Consider the following 22,795-nt stretch of genomic DNA (forward strand, 5'->3'; position numbering starts at 1 on the left):
TTTTCGTTGTTAAATTCACTTTTATTTAAATACTATTAACAAACTTGACACCTGTTCACTTATTAGTCAATATTATTATAATTAATAACCTGCTCAATTCAAGGAAATATATGCATAAGTTAAATTTTGCTCTTTATCTCATATTACCGTAGCTTGTGAGAGTTGAAGCAATTTTTGTTGCGTGTACGCACATTTTTTCCGCCACTGTATTAATCGTGATAAACTGTTAAGATACCTATACACGTACAGTCGGCCGGCCGGCCGTCCAAGATCGGATTGATAGTTACGGCTGGCCACCATCGTCGGTTGATACACACGAACAGTTTTACCAAGGATTATGGCCTCCAGTTCTATGTCGTCTGCTATTCAAAACCGTTACTATTATAAAATTTGCTATACATGATCGGTTTAGGATGACAGATTTCATTCTAAAAAAATGTCACAAGAAGAATGTACTGCTGTAATAATTGTACTATTAAAAGAAAGGAAAAAAAAAACGAAAAAAAAAATTGGGTCAAAGACTGGCTACAAAAACGTAGTACCTTGTCACATATGGGATTGATACGGGAGCTTCGCTACTCAAATGCTGCTGACTTAAAAAATTATCTCCGAATGAGTGAGGAATATTTTAAATTTTCATTAAATCTCCTCAAATCATATATTACAAAAAAAAATACAGCAATGTGACAAGCAATTAGTTCAGAAGAGAGTTTGTTAGTAATTCTGAACTACTTAGTGACAGGAGGAATTTAGAGCCAAAACCCCGTGATATTTTCAGATAACTGATTAATAGTCCTAATATAGACAAGGAATGCTCACATGTACCTATGTATTTATTTATGGCAAAAATTTTTTTACGGACTAAAATTTGTGCCAGCAGTTCAAAGACTGAAATACGGGACTACACACGTTCAGTTTCCTTCATGTATCGGCGGACGACAGGTCCTGACCTGCCGTCTGACTGATCGTGTGTAGTCTATAGCAGCCGGCCGGCTCTGGTCTCTCCGGTAACAATCGTCCGGCGTACTGTACGTGAATAAGTACCTTTAGAGGTAAAATACATGATTTATAGTATAATAATTTGTTACAGGTGATTAATAAGATTCTCTAAATAATCTTCATAATCTAACAATAAATAATTAATCCCATATTATAGCAAGTAAAACCGCAATAATTCGATCTATAATATGTTATTCCTAATTCTAAAACCTGTCAACCGAAGTATATTTAGGAAACTGAGGAACTGAAGAAGGAAATTTCTCATAACTAGGATTATCAATCGCTCGCTTTTCCGACTCCTGCTTTGCAGCAATCGGAGGGCCTAGAACTCCCTCGTAAATTGTGTGAGTACCATTTTCATATTCCTGAAACTCATCATTTGAGAAGCAACAACAACAGTTCCTGTATACAAACTCGTGAACTTTTAAGCAAATGTAAATAGTTTGATTTAAGTATGTGTACAAAAATGGATTCATGGCACAATTGACTAAATTTAAAACAGTGAAAATCAATGTAGTTCTCCAAATTGCATTTGTTGCTTTCACATTTGATAAAAGTTTCACTAACCAAAAGACCCAATATGGCATTCGAAATAGATTAAACGCCAAAATTAAAACTATGACGATTCGAAATGTCCTGATTTTCCTCTGCATTTGTGGATTTTTCTTGTGCTTTAATGCATTCTTCAACACGGGGCTGCTAGGACAGTGTGAAAATGATTTGCTTGAAGAAGTGTTGTCGGGTTCTTCAATCCTTGTACCCTTCGATGAGACTGGTTTTCTGAGTTTCCATAATAAAATGGCGATTTTGTAATAAAACCAAACAAACATTGTGATGAGAGGAAGAAAGAACAATAGTGCTACAGAAACATAATAAAATTTTATAACTCCACGAGTGCTATTCGTTCCAACGCAAAAATACACATTTTCGCCAGACGATTCAATTCTAGCAGGCAAGTGGAAGTAAAATGTGCTCATGGGATATGCTATTCCTAAAAAGTACGAGAATTTATGAAATCGTAAATATACAGGGTGGAATATTTAACTGGAAGAAAGTCTGTCCGTCAGAAAATCGTTTGCTTGAGAAATCGATAAAAATCGACTTTCTTGTCTTTAAAATTGACGAGCTTTTTGCACTTCTTCACAGAATTTTCCCTTCAGTTGGGGTTAAAAACCAATCCTAACTTTTTTGCTCAAACAGATATGTGTTATAACAGCTCACTGGATGGGACATAGCGCGAGGAATTTAGATCATTACCTAACACAATAAATCGGTAAATAAGTAGGTATGAAGAAATACTAAAAACGCTTGGAAATTAAATGCAACAATTAATGTAGAAAATGTTTTATCGATTGCTCTTCGTCCATACCAAATATCGAAAAAAGCAATTTTTATTACATTATTTTTGATTAGTGAATACTAATTTCTATTAATGAATCTGTGATCCCCTATATAAAGAAGGGCGATTTTTAAATTTTGAACTGACTACTCACAACAAAAGAGAAAACTTCTTTTAAAAATGGAAAAAATTACCAAATCGAAGAAGGAGAATTCGTATTTTTTCATTTCTGTGAGCACGGATTGGACTTTTTAAAAAACACAATTTATTCCAGTTTAATGTGCAACCCTGAATATTCTAAAGAACTTATTACCGAAACATATGCCCCACAATATTATTGCGCCTTTAATGCATTTCCACAATTCTGGATTCCATTTCGGACTTACTGCGTAAATGACGCTATGGTACCGGTCAAGGGCGATCACAAGAAGCGCCATAGAACTTGCTAAATTGCCGAGTACCTGCCCTAGGGGGTTATACCAGCAGAGGAACTCTCCTGTGGACTGCAAAAAATTACATTAAAATTAGAGGCTCTCAAGTGTGAGATAATATTAAATTGGAATTTTGAGTAAACGCAACCTATGTTAGTCTCTATAGATACATTTCTCAATTACTTGTCGAAATCTATAAGGTGATAATTTAATGATAATTTGTAAAGAAGTTTTGTTCTAATGAAACTTCAATGAAAAAGCAGTCAATACTGATTGCATTAGACGGGGGCACTCACTTTGGCTCAAATTTTAAACACTTTTAATTATACTAGGTGTCCAAGATTTCAAGTAGTAATCAGTAGTTTAAACGAAATAATCTTAAAATTTTGTGGGAAGTTCGAAAATGCAACCATATTATGGGGATAAAAAAAAATTAAATTTTATATAGCGCATTTTGAGCAACCTCGTATATATATATACAGGGTTATTCACGCTATACGGCTCGGAATATTGTGGCCAAAATACGAGGTTTTCTAAAAATTTTTCTTTTGGGTTATATGGGGATCTATTATGGCTACTTTTAACTCTCTATTACTCTAAAAATCATCTCTAATGTCAAGATCATTTTAGTTTCCGTTTTATGTTATACTTGATATGTGATTTAGAACTTTGAACTAAAAGACGCCAAATGGCGCAAGGAGCCATTATTTAGTGCATTCTGCAAAAACGCGAAGACTTAGCTATGAACACCCTAGTACCATTCGATGGGTATTTAAAAACTACATATCCTGGTAAGTTAAAAAATATGGCATTGCATTTAAATTAATCCAGTTATAGCCACTTAAAGTCCTCATTTGAATAGTTTTAATTTTTGCACACCCTGTATAAGCTGGCAAGTTTTTCATGATTGGGATATAAAGTATGATCCATTATTACACTACACTGTAAATTACGCTTACATAACTTAAATACTGCTAAAGTGGTTAAAACATGAAAATTAGGCCAAATTTTTACAAAATTTAAATTATTTCAAAAACCGTAAGTGCTAGGTATTGTAAACCTTATTAAAACACACATTTATTTTGATCGGAGAATCCAAAAATGCAACAATATACAAGGGGTTCCATTTAAAAAAACACAACTTTGATACTTTTAGCACTTTTGAGACACCCTGTATAATATGAAAATAATTTTAAAAAGTAGCCATAATAGATCCCCATATAACCCAAAAGAAAAATTTTTAGAAAACCTCGTATTTTGGCCACAATATTCCGAACCGTATAGCGTGAATAACCCTGTATAATTATGTTCAGTTTGCCAGCACACTGCCCATTTTAAGGCTATATACCAGATCAAATATTGTGACATTAATGTTTTCACAATATTTAATAGTTCATTAAATTGTTACTAGTAATGGAAAAGAAACATACCCAAACCATATCGCGAGGTTTTCCCAGCACATCCAAGTAATTGATGGAAAACGTTACGACGGTCAAAATATCTGAGACGGCTAACGAAATCATACATGTTTTTTGCAGGTACTTATATTTTCTGTAAAAAAATAGTTTATATACTTAACATATCTATTATCCTGGAAATAGAAAATTGTTAAAGTGCACCAGAGAGTAAAATTAACCGGTCACTTACATTATTACTTTAAAGTTTAATAAAATTTTATATTCGGAAGTTAAAATTTTTTATGCAGTAAGAAAAAATTGAAAGAAGAAGAAAGAAAAGAATATAAAAGAGACATTTTTTTCTTAGCATAATTACCACGAATACCTCGGCTTAGAATATCCCGTGCATGTTCTATCGGGTTCAAGTCTGGACTCCTCGGGGGCCATGGTAATAAAGGAATGTCAACATCATTCAAATAAGCTTGCGTTATCGTTAAAATGTTTGGGTGAGCATTGTCGTGCATTAAACAAAATTATTTTCCGACGTTTTTCCAAACATTGTTTAAAGTATCGTTCATCATTTAAATAACCACTATGAATTGTGGAAAGCTCTCTATGTGCCCCTAAGGAAATGCCTGCGTACACCATTACATTGCCACAGCCAAATTGAACTCGAAAGGAAAAACAACATTCTGCAAAATGTTCCCCAGCTCTTTGTTAACGAACTCTATTCCGCCCATCAGATGACTACCTGTTAAATTTGGATTCATGCATGAAGAGTGTTGCGCCCCATTCTTCAACCCCCCAATAAAGATTGTCGCGAACGTAGTCGTGATGGTAAATTGATATTCTACATGAGGAAAGAACGTTTTTTTCCGGTGTGAAATGTTAACCGTACGAGAAATTTCTAAGATATAGAAAAGTTTAAAAAAGGGCTAATATAAATGAAAAATTCTAGTAATTTTTGTACTAAGATGGCTAAAAACTTACCACTTGCACATTATAAAGAGACATGAATGTTACATGAAAATAATCCTTGTAGTTATAAACAAATATACAAACTGTACAATTTAAATCCATTGAAGCATCTTCAGATATAGCAAAAAACAATTTTTTTTCACGAATTTTGACCGTCAATAGCTTCTAAATCACACATTTTTTATAAATAATTTTTGAACCAAATTTTAATGTATTGTCCCAAATAATCTCGTGATACCATTTTTGACACGCATTTTCGGGACACCCCGTATAAAAATTTAAATGTCCGGTTAATTTTACACTCTAGTGTAATTGGCGAGAAAATTAATGTAAAAATAAGTACAAGTATATTAGAATGGATTTAAATCCTTAATCAAAATTTGTTCGCTAATACATAATCACTTATCAATAATTATTCTATTGGTTGCAAAACTGGTTCTGAATAGGTAAATTTTTGTAAAATAAAGATGGAATTTTCTGGAAAATAGCCCTTGCAATATCTGAGATGGCAGTAGAAATGAAGCATAATGAAATCCCTCAATTCTTTGTAAATTGAAAACACTATTAACCTTATTCAATAAGGAGGCAATGAAAAAATGAATAGATATATAAATGTTAGGTGTATAATACGACGAGAGACGAAAGCGATTTTAATAATTACTTAAATTAAATTATACAAGGTGTATCAGGAAGCAAGGGCCATAAGTTGAGGGTGAGGAGACTATCTAAAGTGTCGTTAAATACACCCAGAACAAGGGTCCTAGTCTTACCCATTTTCGAGATTTTAGTAAGTTTCGTCGAAAATTTGACTTTTAATCTTACTCGCTATTTCTCCACTTTCTACCACTTCAAACACAAATACGACTGCATTTTTCAAAACCACATTAAATTTCCTATAAGATGGAACAGTTTTTGTTAGTGAATGTGCCTTTTTGAAGCCAACGTAACCACCTAAACAATAGAAAAATCTGAAACTCCATGTTGTTTGGTATTCTACAATGGTATCTTAGGCAATGAATTTCTCAGCTACTTTTTTTTTAATTTCATCAAAGTTGTTCTGTTTTATGTATGTACTTTTAAATGGTATATCCACTTTTTTATTTGTTGTTTTTAACTTGATATTTCCGATCAAAAGATTTTTGAATCTTAATGCCTACGTCTCGAAGAAGGACCAGGCTACGACCTTCATCCTGGCTGCACACACTTTAGATGATCTATTTATTTTCCAACTTCTGGCCATTTCTTCCAGAAACATCCAGAATATTTTATATCGATTATAATTCGATTATAAACGAAAAAGATTGTCTTGATAATACAAAATATTTTCTTCACTTCCTTACCTGAAACTCACTGATCTTATAACGCATAAATTCCCTATAATCGCAATAATGGATACAATTAATATAATCCAATAATAGACCGTGGAATTTATGTGAATTGATTTCAATGCACTCTCAGGAACATTTTGAGTATGAGATTCCTCGACCTAAAAAATTATTAATTTTGGGACAAAAGACATATTTATGAATTATCGAATTAAAGCTCTGAAAATGTGGTATGATAGAAAAAATCTTACTCTAGATCTACCTGTACCCATTGGATTTTTGGAAGTATTATGAATGTACTTTACTGCGTACAAAGACAAATTGACAATAAGTTAATAAAGTAGCAGAAGGTACTCGTATAGATAAATAATTTTACGGTTGACTGCTAAAAATCCATGCGCTCTTTCCGCTCTTAGTTGTTTTGAATTATACGTGTTAAGATGATAAGGAGCGGGGGTATAATATGGAGAAGCGAAATAAAAATACTAAATGTAACATAAAAAAGTTATAAATTGTTGATAAAAGTGTTCTAGACGATTAATTATTTAGTACTGAATATATTATAATCGCTGTAAATATGGACAAAAGAACGATCTTTTGAGGAGATTGAAACTAAATTATTTTACATTTTATTTAGTTTTAAGTAGAAGGCGTTACGCAAAAAAACTTTTGGTTTTCAGTCTAATGAATACCTGTAAATGTTGTTTTCAATAAGTCCATTTTCGAAAATGAATTATATACATATGTATATATATGAAATTTTCAAAAAAGTCAAACTTGTGTAATATCTTCGAAACGCAATAAAAAAACATTTTTTCTAACGCCATTGAATTTTATTACCCACTTAAAACTATCCAGGACAAATTCAATTCTTATGCATATGTAAATAACGTTTCACTATATTGTTAACATAGAAATACATTGCCAATTTTCACTTTCTTTCAAGCATAAAACGTTTCCCATGTAACCAGATGTACAGAGCATATAGGACATTCTAGACTCAAATTTTACTATTGGGATATCGAAAACTAGAGGAGATACGAAGAAGTTTAAATGTCTTTTTCAAAATTTTAATTTTATGAGTATTTCCGAAAATATTCAAAAAAACTAAAAGTTGGAAATTTAGTTTTTATATCTTTTAGTGTTATTTGACAAGGAAGCCCAAAATCACAAGGACAGTTACATTGCTACTTTCTCTTAGCTACACGGTGACGTTTTCAAATTTGTCATCTGGTCATTTTTTTGCTGAGAAGTTCAGTGTTGGGCCCATAAGAAAAGGTAAAGCTGATGATGGTACCAGAAGGAAGAAACGTCGAATGGCAAATTTGAAAACGCCATCGTGAAGTTGAGAAAAAGTGGCAATGAAAATAAGCTTAGAGTTTTGGACTTCTTTGTCAAGCAACGCTAAAAAAATAAAAACGAAATTACTATTTTATAATTTTTTCGACTATCTTCGTAAATACTGGGAAAATAGAAATTTTATAAAAGACATTTGGTCAGACACAAAATTATTTGTGCAATTTTGTCTCTATTTAAACTTCTTCGCATCTCCTCTAGTTTTCGAGATCCCAATAGTGAGGGGCAAATTTTAAATTTCTTGTAAAGGATTTTACCTGTAGGTAGTTGATTGAGATTACGCGTGGAAAGCCCTATTTGTATGTCAATAAATATATTTGCCAGAAAAAGATAAGTACGCTCCTAATCCCCTTAACTTAAATATAATTGGTTATTCAATATTGTTTTTATTAATCCGGGCAATAATAAAAAGATTACTGGCAGTGCTATAAACCATATGGTGTTACCAGCAATTTGTGCTTGTTCTATCGCTACGATGGGAGATAAGACTGATAATTATCAGTATTGGACAAAATTAATTTTATGCACTATGTCTATCGGCTTACATGGACATATGGACGGGAAAGATAATTTAAAAAGCCATTTTTACTTATCACATGAAAAGTTTATCTCATATCTTTATATCAATTCGTCAATGATTTTATGATGGAAGATATGAGCCCAAGGAGGGGTATATCGTTCCAGTGAGGATCCAACAGAGTCAAATTTGGATTCCTCTGTATCATTCGAAAATTCCAATATGGCTACTCATACGTTTAGGCAAAGCGCCCTATAAATAATGGTAGTAGTGAGTATTGGGTACTAGAAGCCAAAAAATAGAGCGATTAAATTAAACTTACCTTATATAAAAATTGTTTATTTTCATTCATGTAATTTGTTTAATGCACCGTTAAATCCATGAATAAAAATACTTTTTTGTAGAATGTCGTAAATGTATCGTTCTAATGTTTCTGTCGGATTTTTATTCAGTTATGTGTATTTCCATCATTTAAAGGGCTATGAATTTTTGGTCATAGGTAATACAACTCAATATGACTCCTAGGTATAAATTACTATACCAATGTATTAAAAAAAAATCTAATGGATTGCAGTCAAGAATTCATGGTGACCATAGATGTTCTCTACCCCGAGCAATCCATCGACGGGGAAAACTCATATTCTAGAAATCCCCAAAATAATAAGGTATAGGACCATCTTGCATAAATAAAAAATACGTATTGTCCTAAGACCAGAGAAACATCCTCCAAAACTAGAGATACGTTTTTCGAAAGATGCTCCATAACCAGTCCCCATTGAGTTTTGCGAGAAGTTCAACTGGCCCCAAAATCATATCACCTAAAATCCCACACTATATTATGTTATATGAAAATTCATGTTTAGCGTAATGTTCTCTCATAAAATGAAAATTTTCTGTTTTGTAAGAATGGCGATTTCTTCAATTAAATGCACTTCTCTTTGTAAATGTTGCTTCATCGGTGAACAATATTTTGTTTAGATAATTTTTTGTATTCTAGAAGTTCCAACTTCAAGCACAGTTTGTTCCAGAACTGACTACTAAAACTTGCACGCCACTGGATTCTACGCGACAAAACCTATATAACGCACTCAAGAAAATTTATCCACATCAACAGTTTTAAATTTCATTGTTCGACATATTCAAGAATAGAGGCCATTAAATAAACACTCATGATATAATATCAGTATTTATTTATCCTTTTTGCAGTCACCAGTAATGTAGGTATTTTTAGCAAGATCAGAGTATTTCTAGTATAATTTTTCCATATGAGTAAAAGAAAGATGGAAACAATAAAAGTGATGATAATACGTAATTTAATACATAATCTTTTGTCTTTCCGTTGGATTCAGTAATAAGCAGAAATATTATTAATTCTGTTGTTCCCATTAACAAAGAAGTTAAATGTAACAATTTGTGGAATGTGTAATACAATGTTTGAGTGTTCTTCATTATACTGGACCACTGTATTTTTGGAGATCGTGGGGATCACTGATTCAATGAAAATTATCAAATGCTGTTTCTGAAACCTTCTATATGTATTTTACACAAACTGAATCTGGCGATGCATAATTCTCTAACTAATGTGATTAATTCAAAATTCACAATTAATGCCTCATTAATATAACAAACTTCTTGAAACTTTTTATTTGGTATTTTACTAGCCTGTCTGGTTTGTCCAGTTAAATGCGCTTTAAGAACCAAGTTCCTTCGCTCTTTTGGAAGTTTTAATGATGGTTCATGTATGTACAGTACGCGACAATAAAATAGCACACAGTGAAATTTATGTCAAAAGTCATTTGTAATGCATTTTATTTAATAATTTTTTGTTAACTTATGTAATACATAACAAAGGAGAATGATTGCTTTACAGTTTTTATGGAAAAGAGATATTAATAAATAATACAATCAAAATCGTGAAAAGTTAACGCGACAAAATAATAGCACATTCTTCAAAAATAACTAATATTACAATTATTTAATTACAAAACTTAATACATTTTTAAGCTAGTACTTTGTACTACCACCTTTATTTTTTATCATCTCTATAACACGATCTGGTATTGATTTGAATAATTTTTTAATATATTTTCTAGGAATCTTATTCCATTCATAAATAATACAATTTTTTAAATCTTCTGCATTATTAAATTGTCTGCCATTTTTGTACATAGCTCTTGCAAGTTTACCCCAACAATTTTCGATTATACTCAAATCGGGTGATCTTGCTGGCCATTCCAAAATAGTAATATTATTCGTTTCAAAATACTCTTTAACGCACTTTGCGGTGTGTACAGCTGCGTTGTCTTGTTGGAAAATAAAATTTTCTCCTGATATTTGTGTAGCGTACTTTTTAAGTTGTGTATCAATTAATTTTATGTACTCACGACTATTTAACCGTCCTTTAATAAAGTTCAATTCAGTCTTTCCTCTATACCCGATACCAGCCCAAATCATAAGGCTGTCTCCACCCATTTGCCGACGACTTAAATAAACTTCCTCCTTTCTCAAATCATGATAGTAATGATTCCACCCATCTGGTCCATCAAGATTAAATTTTTTTTCATCACTAAATATAACACATTTTAATTTTTTTATAGATTTCAGATGTTTTGTCGCACACTGCAAACGAACCTCTTTGTGCCTTGAAGATAGGGGTGGCTTCTTTTTAAGTTTTTGATGTTGCATGATTGAGGAATGTTGAAGTACACGTTGTACGTTTATGATATTAGTATTTATGCCCACTGAATCAGCTATTTCTCTGGCCGTAGCAAAAGAGTTTGATGCTGCTCTCAAAATAGCACGTTTTTCACGGTCTGTTAAAGATGGTGGTCTGCCCTTACCTTTTTTTTGCCATAATTACTGGGATTTTTAATTAAATTATATATTACTTTGCGGCTTCTACCCACAATTTTGGCAATTCTTAATATGGAATATTTTTCTTTCCATAGGCATAGAATCTTAGCGATTTCACTCTCATTTAACTTTGTACCTCGCCCCATGACTTCAAAAATTGAATGGTATTTGTGTTTATTTATATTGCGTATGAGTTTCATCCTTCATAAAAAAAGATTAAGCATAAATACTTCAAATTACTATTCGCTGAATCACCGCAGAGATAAATCAAACCAAAATGTGCTATTATTTTGTCGCGTTAACTTTTCACGATTTTGATTGTATTAGTTATTAACACCTCTTTTCCATAAAAATTGTAAAGCAATCATTCTCCTTTGTTATGTATTACATAAGTTAACAAAAAATTATTAAATAAAATGCATTACAAATGACTTTTGACATAAATTTCACTGTGTGCTATTTTATTGTCGCGTACTGTATGTAGGACAAAGCAAGAATCTGGATCCGTAACCCCTCTGTCTCCCCGAATTATTAATAGTTTTTTATTTTCAAAAAAAGCAAAATTTTAAGTTCACGACATCTGTTCTTTTGACCTACTAAAGGAACAATAAATGTACTGGTTTGGAATTAAAAACTCGAGCTTTCAAATCTCTTCAGCATGACTTCACAAGCGACTTGAAACTACATGGAATTATGTGCTTAGTTGAAGGTATCGCGAAAACCGTTAGAGACACGAGTATTTTGCAAAATACCTTTTATTTTAGAAGATTACTGAATATAAAAATCTATCAAAGTTTGAAGTTCTCAAGACGGCAAGTAAGCTGACTTGATCGATTTATCCAGAAAAACCTTTAGGGTGTTTTTTTTTCATGAAAATCAACTAAGAAATCTCTTTTCGAGCACACTAATGTTGCCTCCCTAATCTAAACTAATTAGTGAAAAAATCGTAAAAAAAATTTCTGTGGTTTACCAGCGGCCAATAATTAGAAGTTATTTTTTAGGTGAGGATCTATTCAATCCAAAACTTTAGTACTATTCGTTATATAGCCTGGAAAGTCTAAGTCAAGAAACATTTCGATTGACCTTGTATAACCAAAGTTAGTTTAAAAAATGCATAACAAACTAAAATTTAAGGGGTACTGTTGCATTCCCACATCGCCATATTATTTATTGTTGAGTCTGTTACATGTTAAACGTCAAAAAATCAAATTCATAAATTAGTGGACTCAAAGGGTAGTTCTGGGTTCGTTGGAGAAGAAACATAAAACAGATCCACCACATGTACCATCTAGAGTATTGCGAATGTTCTCCACCTATAGACTAATATCAGTGATTTAATTTTGTTGATGGATCGTGGACGTAAGGAAAAATAATTTATTATTCAATTAGTTACATTCTGAACTCGTTGAGTCCATTCGGCTACGATATCAGCTTAAGAACTAAAAACTACCATGCTCGTTTGAGCTCCTCCTTATACCCCAATTATACTATCGTCAGCAAAACCAAGAAATCTGTCGGTCTATGTTATGACTATCCAACAAGCACATATATAATTTAAATTCCTTTCGGCATTTTTAATATTAGCCCAAGATAATTCATGGTTTTCTAAACGCAACATTTAGCTATAGAGTTACATGTTTACACCTTCAAAGCAATAAGTCTTTATGGGGTAGTCATATAACTATTTGACCATTCGCATAACCCATGAGTTGACATATTAATGGCAAAATCCCATTAAGGTACATGTTTGGATCATTTTCACCCTGAAAATCCTGACTCATGGGAAACTACCCAACCAGGGCCCGGATTGGTCAACGAAGGAAAAGAAGGGTGATCCAAACTTTACGAGATCGGAAAACCAGAAGACGAAATCAGTTCGGTTTACAAAAAACACACGAGTCTTTCCTCAGCTCATAACCATTTTTGAACGATTCAACCTTTAGAAACTAATAGAGACAATTGTTTACGTTAAGCAGTAGTGTTTATCTCGTCCATTGTCCTGCTTTTTCGTGACGGTATCCACGTATAAAATAATACCTCATATCAGAGGTTTCTTCCCTGGGACTACAACAGTAAGTGGGCTTTACCATAAATACAGGTATTAGTTTCAACCTTTTTTCTATAATCTTTTTGAGATCAATATACACTGACTTTTCAAAAAAACCGCAACACCAAGAAGAACGCATTGTATGTATTTGAAATTTTGGTATGATTTTAGACTTGTAAAGAGAAAAAAATAATAAAAATTTCAAGTTCGTATTTTAATGCGATATGAAGTTTTTCTTTACTTTTTTATCTGTGACGATCGTCCTTTTTGCAAATTTTTTTACAGGCGGATAGCAATAAAGGTATTATTGTTAGTACCGTATTGAATGTGTGGTAGTGCAAAATGCCTCGTGTACGCCAAAATGCAGTTTATCGGCAGTTAACTCCCTTTGAAAGGGGAAGAATTGTTGGTATGCACGAGGCAAGTTTACCTTTCAGCGAAATTGCACGTAGATTGGATCGAAACGCATCAACAGTGCTAAGAGCTTGGAGAGATTGGTCTAACGAAGGGTCAGTAAATCGTCATCGTGGTAGTGGCCGTCCAAGAATGACGAACCAATGCGAAGACCGGCGACTTCGTCGTTCAGCGACAGGCGCCCCATTTGAAACAATTCTGTCTCTTGGTGGTAACTGGGTAGCCACCCTAAATCGAAGGGTCTCCCTTAGTACGATGTATCGCAGAATTCAAAGTTTTGGACTGAATTCATATCGTCCTATACGTCGGCTTCCATTATCACGAAACCACAGGGTGGCCCGACTGGAGTGGTGTCGTCTGAGAGTACAATGGGTGGATGAGTGGAGAAGAATCGTGTTTTGTTTATAGCGATCTGATGGACGGTTACGTGTTAGAAGGCGCAGAGGAGAGCGATTAAATTTGGACTTTTTGGAAAGGCGTCATTCTGATTTAACACCAGGTGTCATGGTTTGGGGTGCCATCCAGTATGGTAGTCGGTCTCCTCTTGTTTTCATTTATGATAGATTAAATGCTCAGAGATACATTAATAGTGTCTTAGAAGCGGTTCTTGTACCATACAGGCACGACCATCCTGGAAGCACATTTCAACAGGATAATGCGCGACCACATGTAGCCAACGATACTTTGAGGTATTTGGAAGCTGAAAATTTGGATACTTTGCGTTGACCAGCTCGGTCTCCAGATTTGTCCCCAATAGAGCATGTATGGGATATAATGGGTCGGAGACTTCAACGTTTAGCTCGCCCTCCAAAGGCCATAGATGAACTCTGCGAGCAGGTGCGGATTGCCTGGGATACAATACCACAGGAAGATATTGACAATTTAATTTTAAGCATGCCACGTCGCTTACAGGAATGTATTAATTTAAGAGGAGATACCACCCATTATTAAATTGTTATTAAATTTTTTCACTTATTCACAATAATTTCCTTTTGATATTTTGATCGTTTTTATCTATTACCCGACCCAACGTAATGCCAGAATTTCAAACGTGTACGATGTGTTCTTCTTGGTGTTGCGGTTTTTTTGAAAGTCAGTGTATATATTAGATAGGTTTTACAAATAAAACAAACGTAGGGGATATTGAGTAAATTGGACCACTACTATACTTCAAATTGGAATTTTAGTTTTTATGAGTTTGTGGTACCATACTTTAGATTAGGAATAATTTGATGTTGATTAAACTGATGAGATCCTTTGTTGCTTGCGAAATACTCATTTTATATGTTCGAGTGATTTATAGTGATTTGTTCCAAAAAAGTATTAAAGTTAACAGTAAGTTTTTAGTGCTTGTATTTATAATTTACATTCATTATCAATTTACAATTCACCGCAGTGACTAAAATATAAGTTTTCATAGGTTAGACTATTGTTTTTATTTTTATTTTGATATTGTGCAGTGTTGGGAACAGGTTATAGGAAATAAAAGTGCCTATGGTTTTAAATCGTATATTGTATCTTTAGACCACTTGGAAAGCAAGCCTAGGCAAGACTAACGAACATCGTATTCTCTTTTTCTAAAAGTAACCCTTATCACCTAATAGAAAGGCACCCTAAAGCCATCAATACCATACTCAAGTTTCACACATGGTATATGTTTACCCGTGGAATGTACATATATATAACAACTTAGAAGATTTCTCTAAATTGTGCCATTAATTTGGTTAGTGTCACCTTTTAGGGTTTAGGTGTCCATAATTCAACATGCAGTTTGGTAAATTGGGCCGCAGGTAATTAGGTTAAATGGCCCGATCCAAGTTAATTCATGCAAATAGTTTTCTTTATCGATGACGGAAAATATATATTATAAGTGGAAACCTGAAGATTTGCAAAATGCAATGCTCGATTATAAAAACAAAGGTATTGGTCCGGATAAGTGCGTAGCATTGCTCAAAGTTCTTAACCCTACCTTGAAAAGATATTTGGAAAAGGGGGATACAAGCGAATGTGCAGAAGTAATTAAGGAGGAGAGGGGTAAATAAGCAAACAAAGGTAATTTAACAAGAGCGATATTATATAACCGATTATCCTTTAAGTCTCTGGAACACTACTTTACTCTCAGAAATCGGGAATGGAATATTCACCCAACACAATGAGTCGTAGTTTACGTAGAAAAGAATTAATAACCAAAATTTCATTATTTTTTCCATAATTACAAAGATTCCATCATTTTTCACACACTTACATTGAAGTAAATTAATAAACAAACCCTCTTTTGTTTCCTTTATGAAAGCTCAAATGAAAGAGTATAATGGCAAGATGTTAAATTTTGTCAGATGAAGACAAAGACTCTTCAATTGTGAACAAGACAAGAGCAGTCTATTCTCGATATGAGCTCTTTACTAGAAAAATATCTAGTAGGGTCCGGTATTCCAGAAGCGGCTTGTGCACTTTTCGTAATAAAAATACAAATACATGTAAGATTCGCGGTTCAAGGGTGGAGAGAAACGACACAATTCTCAGAGCACTTCTTTATTCTCCGTGAACCAAAAATGGAATTCCGATACAATCCGGTATCCATACACAGAACACATCCCCTCTTCGTGAGAGAACCAATAAGATGGAAGGGCTGTCCACCCTTTTTCCCACGGGTACCAAACCTCTAAACGTCATTCTCACCTACGCTAAAGGAATTTATAAACAACCCTCTCTTCTCACGCTAACCTGGGGAAGAGCTTGGTACCAAAAGTCTGTACCACTTTCAGATAATACCAATTAATGATCTTAACATAAACAAGAAATGCAAGGGGATTCATGACAGCCCTTTTACCATTTTCTCGCACTTATCTTGGGAGGAATTTAGAGCTAGAACCCCGTGATATTTTCAGATAATTGATTAATAGTTTCAACATGGACAAAGAATGCTCACATACATATAGATGAAAGGGCAGTCTGGTGATAGTCCAATTGCTCTAAATTATTCCTATGGTAACCCCATATTATTGGGAAAGGTTCATGTCGTCTGGGATAATAAGTTATATGACAGACACTGGATTTGAGGATAAGAAGGTATATAACGCCGCACGCCACTGATTACACAACAACCATTGTTTTTAGCGTAAAATACGCACCGTTGCCAACTCTCAAACCCTGCAAAATTTCATTAAAACGTCGCGAGTAGTTTCGGAAATATTCAAAAAAAAATTTTTATTGTCACACCCTGTTTTTCCGGAACGAAGTATTTTTGGGATATAGTTTATATAACAAAATTACCTTTATTTTAGCTGTAGAATACGCTCCCGATGTTATGTACCGTACTTAAGAAACACCCTGTAAAATAGTTATTACTACTAATACTCGAAGGGAACGTTATGGACGATTCATTAATGGTTCGTGAGAAGCCAAAGTTGAGTTATGTGACCACCCCATAAAGACTTTTGCTCTAAAAGTGTAAACATATAAATCTATAACCGAATGTTACGTTTAGAAAACCATAAACTATCTTAAGCGAACATTAAAGATGCCGGAAGGGATTCAAATTTTATATTTGCTTATTAATTACAGTCATAACATAGACCAACAAATTTCTTGCTTTTCCTAACGATGGTATTTTTGGAGCATAAGGAGGTAATCGAACGAGCATGGGTAGTTCTTAAGTCTCGAGTGGTTGCCGGATTCACTCAACGTGTTCAGATCGTAACTCATTAAATAATAAATTATTTTTAAAATAAATTATTATTTTCATTACGATCACGATCCATCCCTAAAATTGTTACTGTATTAAAATTAAGTTTATTTATTTCTACGATGACACAATCCTCAAATGGCATTAAAGTCACTAGTCGCTTTAATGTAATTTATTTCTTAAGATAAGAAAATATAAAACTGATGGAGCCCCTGCCATATGTGTATGAATCATATTGTGCACAGTGCAGTGTAGTACAGTACCCGCTCAGTTATATATTTCAGTATTTATCGGATACTGTCAGCTTATCCCACTTCTGTAGAATTTTAGGTTTATTTACTAACGACATATGTGATAAGATACAATATCATTGATTTGCATTAATTTATGTATTCGCTGGTCTGATAAGTTCAAAAATATTTCGAACTTAGGTAAAAATTTATTGTATCGTTATTTGCTGGACTTTCTACCGATTGAAAACTGGATAATTTATTGTAGTGATAAAAAATTAGTTATTTACCAGGTGAGTATATCATAAATTTAAATTTGAAAATCTTTGTCAAATCCATCTTTTTTTTGCAACAATTACCAATTTTTAATATTTTATGATCAAACAATATAAATGAGTGGATCCCATTAAAACCGAACCATAACTAAGAGCATAAAAATATCCTTTACCGCCTAAACGCATCATACCTTTCCATGATTTTTTGGATGCCATTATGTTGCAAGTATGATCATTTGTGTATTGATTCTTAAGTATATAATAAAGTAGTTTATCAAAGGAATTTTGCAAGTAAACAAGGTTCATTCATGCTACATCGTGGCCAAGGATATTTAATAGTTTTTCAACGTATTTGATAGTATGCAAGGTGTCCTATTTTTAAAATCTACATTCACTAATTTTGAGCCACCGTGCACAAGTCAGATCCTCTAAACAAATTCGTAGACTTTTCGTAATTATTAAGATCTGGAGCCTCTTTAGATATTTTCGAAAAATTAATTAAACTTGTGTTCTAAATATTTTCTAATCTCGTAACTATTTTGTATACAATGAGGACGCGAGGGTTGAAACAAATTCATTTTAAATTCAAAGATTGGTTTTTTCGAATCACGTTCGGACACATCGATTTTTATTTTTGGCTGCGGTTTTTTTTAAATCGTAAAATCACGTATACGGGGTGGCCCAAAAGTAAGTTATCACCATTAATTAAATTTTCACACGAAACCACCTATTTTTTATATCATTTTCGAATTCTGCATCGAATTCTAAGTATCTTATTTTTAAATTCGACAGCTATCGAGAAATTTAAAATTGTACATATCAATGACTAGACCACATCACGTGTACAACTATGAAACGATTTATTAAAAAAATAGAGCAACAAATTAACTTAAATGTTCAAATTGTCGACCATTAATTTCGTATCAATAGTGAGGGCTAGTTTGAAATTCTCGTAACACTTCAGTCAAGGTTTTTGACCAGTGTTGTTCTATTTCTAATCTATTCTGTTATTCAACATTTTGTAGTTTATTGAACTAGACTTTGGATTTCATATAACCCCATAGATAAAAATCTAATGGGATTAGGTCTGGAGACCTAGCTAGCCATTCGATAAAACATCTCGTTCCAATCCATCTATTTGTGAAAATATTGTTAAAATATTCTAGCACTGCTTGCGAATAGTGCTGCTAGTATATTTGCGTTCTGACCTTTCGGGTAAATGAGGTCAAAATAGGTATTGTGTCATTTTGTAGCAAGCCTAAATCATTTCCTGAATCAAGTATTCCCTCAACAAAAACAAGGGACCCACAATTCTGGCCCATACTTCTGAGGAAATTGTATATGACTTTTCCTACTCCGGAATGGGTTTTCTGAGGCCTAATATTGAAAATATTGCCTGTTTACCGTACCATTTAAGCAAAATGTTGCCTCGTCGGTAATTTTTTTTTACTTAAAAAGTGCGGGTTGTCATCTATTCAACATTATTTCGCAAAATTGTAATCTGCGGCCGAAATAATCTTTAATAAGTTCTTGAACTAAATGTATTTTGTATGGGTGCTATTTGTTCTTGTGTAAATATTTTAAAACAGGAGATTTACATACTGACTCTTCTGCAGCTGCTTAGTTAGTTCATTTGTAAGGATTGTCTTGTAAATCGAGTAAAACATTAAATTGTGTGTTTTCTGGAACTGTACAATGGTTTGTTTTGTAATTGTCTCTTACGTGGCCACAGTCTGAACTTTTTTTCTATCTTACTGACTGTAAACGTGTAATCGGCCTCTCCGGCTATTAATTGTTAAATAATTTTATTAAATTTTAATTTCTTCTCATTAAATTTAATTAAAGTAAATTTCAGATAGTGTTCGAGTCCTGTCGCCGTATCTCACTGTAATAAAAATTTCTGTGTTGCTTTCCGTTAGCGGTGCCATTTTTTCTAACTTTACAATTTCACTTGCCATTTACCTATTTGAAATAAAATTCTCACACCGTTCCATGTCCTTGAACGGGACAAGTCAACAATCATAAATTTAATAAATAAACAATTGTATGTTTTACTCGATTCATAGAAAAAACCCCTCGGAAATCGAGTTGATAATAGTTAATGGTCAACAATTTGAACATTTAATTTAATTCGTTATTCTATTTTTTGTATAAATTTTTTCATAGTGGTACACGTGATATGCTCTAGTCATTGATATGTAAAATTTTAAATTTCTTGATAACTGTTGAATTTAGAAATTGGATATGTTACATGAAACATACTTAGAATTCAATGCAGAATTCAAAAATTAAATAAAAAATAAGTGGTTCCATATGACAAAACTAAATTGATGATCATAAATTATTTTTGAGCCACCTTGAATATATGCTTTTACGATAAAAAAAAAACGCAGTTAAAAATGAAAATTCATGTGTCCGAGTGTTATTCGAAAAAACGAATCTCTGAATTTGAAATGAATTTGCTCCAACCTACACGTCCTGACTGTATAATTAATTATTATATTTGATTTTCATTTTTATTGCACACTCGTTAGTAATTATTGTTTACTTTTTTATAGGAACGTTGCTGTCTATTCTGAGCTAACACGTCAAAATGAATTCTTCCAATTTTCAAACAGGAGAACCTTCCAATTTTAACCCAGGACCACCTTCCTATTTTAACCCAGGACCACCTTCCAATTTTAACCCAGGACCACCTTCCTATTTTAACCCAGGACCACCTTCCAATTTTAACCCAGGACCACCTTCCTATTTTAACCCAGGACCACCTTCCAATTTTAACCCAGGACCACCTTCCTATTTTAACCCAGGACCACCTTCCAATTTTAACCCAGGACCACCTTCCAATTTTTACCCAGGACCACCTACCAATGTTCACACAGAAGCACCACAAAGTAAGAATAAAAATTGCACACTTCTAGCATTCTTAAAGGTGTCAAATTTTCAGATTTTTTTTTCGTAGATCTTTAACCGTTTCTTAGATATATGGCTAAAATTGGGAGTGTGTTTTGGACATAACCAGATTTGTCAAATCATTGGCAAAATCTATAGTGCTACTTTTTTAGAATTTACACTGTTTTTTTACCTTCTTAACTTTTTAGGGTATTGTATTTGTATTGTGTATAGGGATGTGAGAGATAGTATTGTGTTTTTGATCATTTTTTACCGTTTTCTAAAGAAGCAGTGTGATTGCACATAACCCTGGCTTTATTTAAATCTTCTTTTGACTTGGGTTTAGACGATTTGGAAAATTGCTCGGAATTGATTTTTTTTAGTAAAACTATCAAATTATCGTTAGTTTGCTTTAGTCAAAACAGTCAACAATGCAATCAGTATTATAAACTAAGTGCTGAATTAAGCAGTTAACATTGTACTCTTAGCGGTGGTCTCCAGCGCAGTGACTGTTAATATGGCCAATGGACCTGGAAATATTTCTGGATCGTGCCCAGTCTGCCACAACATGTCCTGGACAGGAACTTACTCATGTTTTGCATGGTTTTTGTGCTTCTTCTGCTTTTGGAACTGCGGTTTGTGCTGCTGCCTCTGCATGCGCCAGAAGAAGTGCACCAAGTGTGGATTTACTGTTGGGTAGATTATTATTAATTCCAATTACCTGCGTTGCATTGTTAATATTCTGTAATGACAAATGTGTTAAATGTAATTAGTTCAGTTAGTTTTTATTTTGAGTGCGCAAAAGACACTTAGCGCAAGGGATTAAATCAAATACGGAATATCTTAAAATGTCTTTTGTTGTGTAACAATAAATATTATGGACGTACGAAAGTATTAAGCACTTATAGTAAAAAATTTGTTTACACTTCTAGTTTATATTTACTGCTCATTGTACTGACTATACTCAAGCAAAGTAAAAAGAAAATAAAAATTTGCGCTCCAAAACTGTAACAATAAACAATTTGTTATTACTACAATATACAGGGTGTCTTATTTAAAGCTGTGATTGAAGAGTACTCAACAGCAGTACGATGTATGAAAGAAATTTTCAAATAACAGTTATATAAAGAGACGGATATGTCATGACTCGGTTTTCAAAATCAGTTCCACGGAATTCCTGATGTAAAGAGATGTGGTAAGACTGGTATTTATTTACTTTTAAAATTTTTTGAACACTTGTCTTTGATATTTCTGAGTCAGCAGCAATTTGATAAGAACTTACTTGGGAATCGAAGGCAACAGCTGCAAGAACTGCTATTAGATTGCCTTCATGTGTTGCACTTCGGGAGTGATTGATTTTTTGTGCTTCCAACGGTTTTCGTTTATTTGAAATTTTTAATGACACTGTTGAAAGTCTTCCAACAGGGAACTCTTTTATTCATAAATCTTTCAGCACACAGTTCTATTGCCCGACTAACATATCTTCCAGCCTCTCCATAAATAAAACCCATTTCTAATTTTTCATCCAAAGTACAGCAATCCATTTCAATTATTGAATTTTGAAACGAAAGGACTAATTGTTGAATAATTTCACGTAAAACAATTTGATTGTTGAAAAAATAATATCGATTTCTTGTTGACCTTTTTATAAGGTAAACTCTGACAAGAGGAAATTTAAGAAAATATATTTTTCATAGAATTTTTTTTTTATTAGATAAAAAAATTCCTATGAGTTTTCAACACAATATGCGTTCAAAACTTAAAAAATATACAATAAAATAACATTTTTTCTAAAAGTCACTATCTTCATAACATGTCCAGCTCTTTACTGGACAACATTTATTTGAAACTTGTTTTCACGCAACGTACCGTTTTTCAGTAGTCTTCAATCACAGCTTTAAATGGACACCCTCTATGTACACTACCATTTTATAGCCGTAAAATTACAATGTTGATGTATGATTTATTAAGATAGCAACACGTTCATATGTATTTTTTGTTGTGATATTTTAATAAAGAGCAATAATAATAAATAGTTATATCCATAATATAGTTCT

At 33.1% G+C, this 22,795-nt stretch overlaps 2 protein-coding genes across 4 annotated transcripts; one reads left to right on the plus strand and one right to left on the minus strand.

Moving 5' to 3' along the window:
- Window positions 1-931: 931 nt before the first annotated feature.
- On the plus strand, window positions 932-22,786 carry LOC136338979 (uncharacterized). Of its 3 annotated transcripts, none has more exons than XM_066281858.1 (3): window positions 932-1,052; window positions 20,405-20,740; window positions 21,227-22,786. In XM_066281858.1, exons 2-3 carry the CDS (start codon window positions 20,440-20,442, stop codon window positions 21,436-21,438), a joined length of 513 nt encoding a protein of 170 aa, XP_066137955.1. In that variant the 5' UTR covers window positions 932-1,052; window positions 20,405-20,439; the 3' UTR covers window positions 21,439-22,786. The 3 variants fall into 3 exon arrangements, with proteins under 3 accessions (XP_066137955.1, XP_066137954.1, XP_066137953.1); XM_066281857.1 differs by lacking the exon at window positions 932-1,052 and adding an exon at window positions 14,886-14,991; XM_066281856.1 differs by lacking the exon at window positions 932-1,052 and adding an exon at window positions 17,589-17,864.
- LOC136338972 (QRFP-like peptide receptor) lies at window positions 1,024-6,848 on the minus strand. Its single transcript, XM_066281846.1, has 5 exons — window positions 6,721-6,848; window positions 6,485-6,630; window positions 4,200-4,320; window positions 2,652-2,841; window positions 1,024-1,990 (listed from the first exon to the last, which is right to left on the minus strand). Exons 1-5 carry the CDS (start codon window positions 6,739-6,741, stop codon window positions 1,203-1,205), a joined length of 1,266 nt encoding a protein of 421 aa, XP_066137943.1. The 5' UTR covers window positions 6,742-6,848; the 3' UTR covers window positions 1,024-1,202.
- Window positions 22,787-22,795: the final 9 nt, after the last annotated feature.

Source organism: Euwallacea fornicatus, chromosome 4 (assembly GCF_040115645.1).
Source record: "Euwallacea fornicatus isolate EFF26 chromosome 4, ASM4011564v1, whole genome shotgun sequence".
Taxonomy (NCBI): domain Eukaryota; kingdom Metazoa; phylum Arthropoda; class Insecta; order Coleoptera; family Curculionidae; genus Euwallacea; species Euwallacea fornicatus.

What these genes read in the sequence shown, in the direction of transcription:
- LOC136338972 (XM_066281846.1), bottom strand. Translation starts at nt 6,741, where the DNA reads ATGGGTACAGGTAGATCTAGA. An exon ending in TGGGTACAGGTAGATCTAGA is followed by an intron (nt 6,631 to 6,720) that starts GTAAGATTTTTT and finishes ATAATTTTTTAG; the next exon opens with GTCGAGGAATCTCATACTCA. An exon ending in ATAAGATCAGTGAGTTTCAG is followed by an intron (nt 4,321 to 6,484) that starts GTAAGGAAGTGA and finishes ATTTTTTTACAG; the next exon opens with AAAATATAAGTACCTGCAAA.
- LOC136338979 (XM_066281858.1), top strand. Translation starts at nt 20,440, where the DNA reads ATGAATTCTTCCAATTTTCAAACAGGAGAACCTTCCAATTTTAACCCA. An exon ending in TCACACAGAAGCACCACAAA is followed by an intron (nt 20,741 to 21,226) that starts GTAAGAATAAAA and finishes TTGTACTCTTAG; the next exon opens with CGGTGGTCTCCAGCGCAGTG.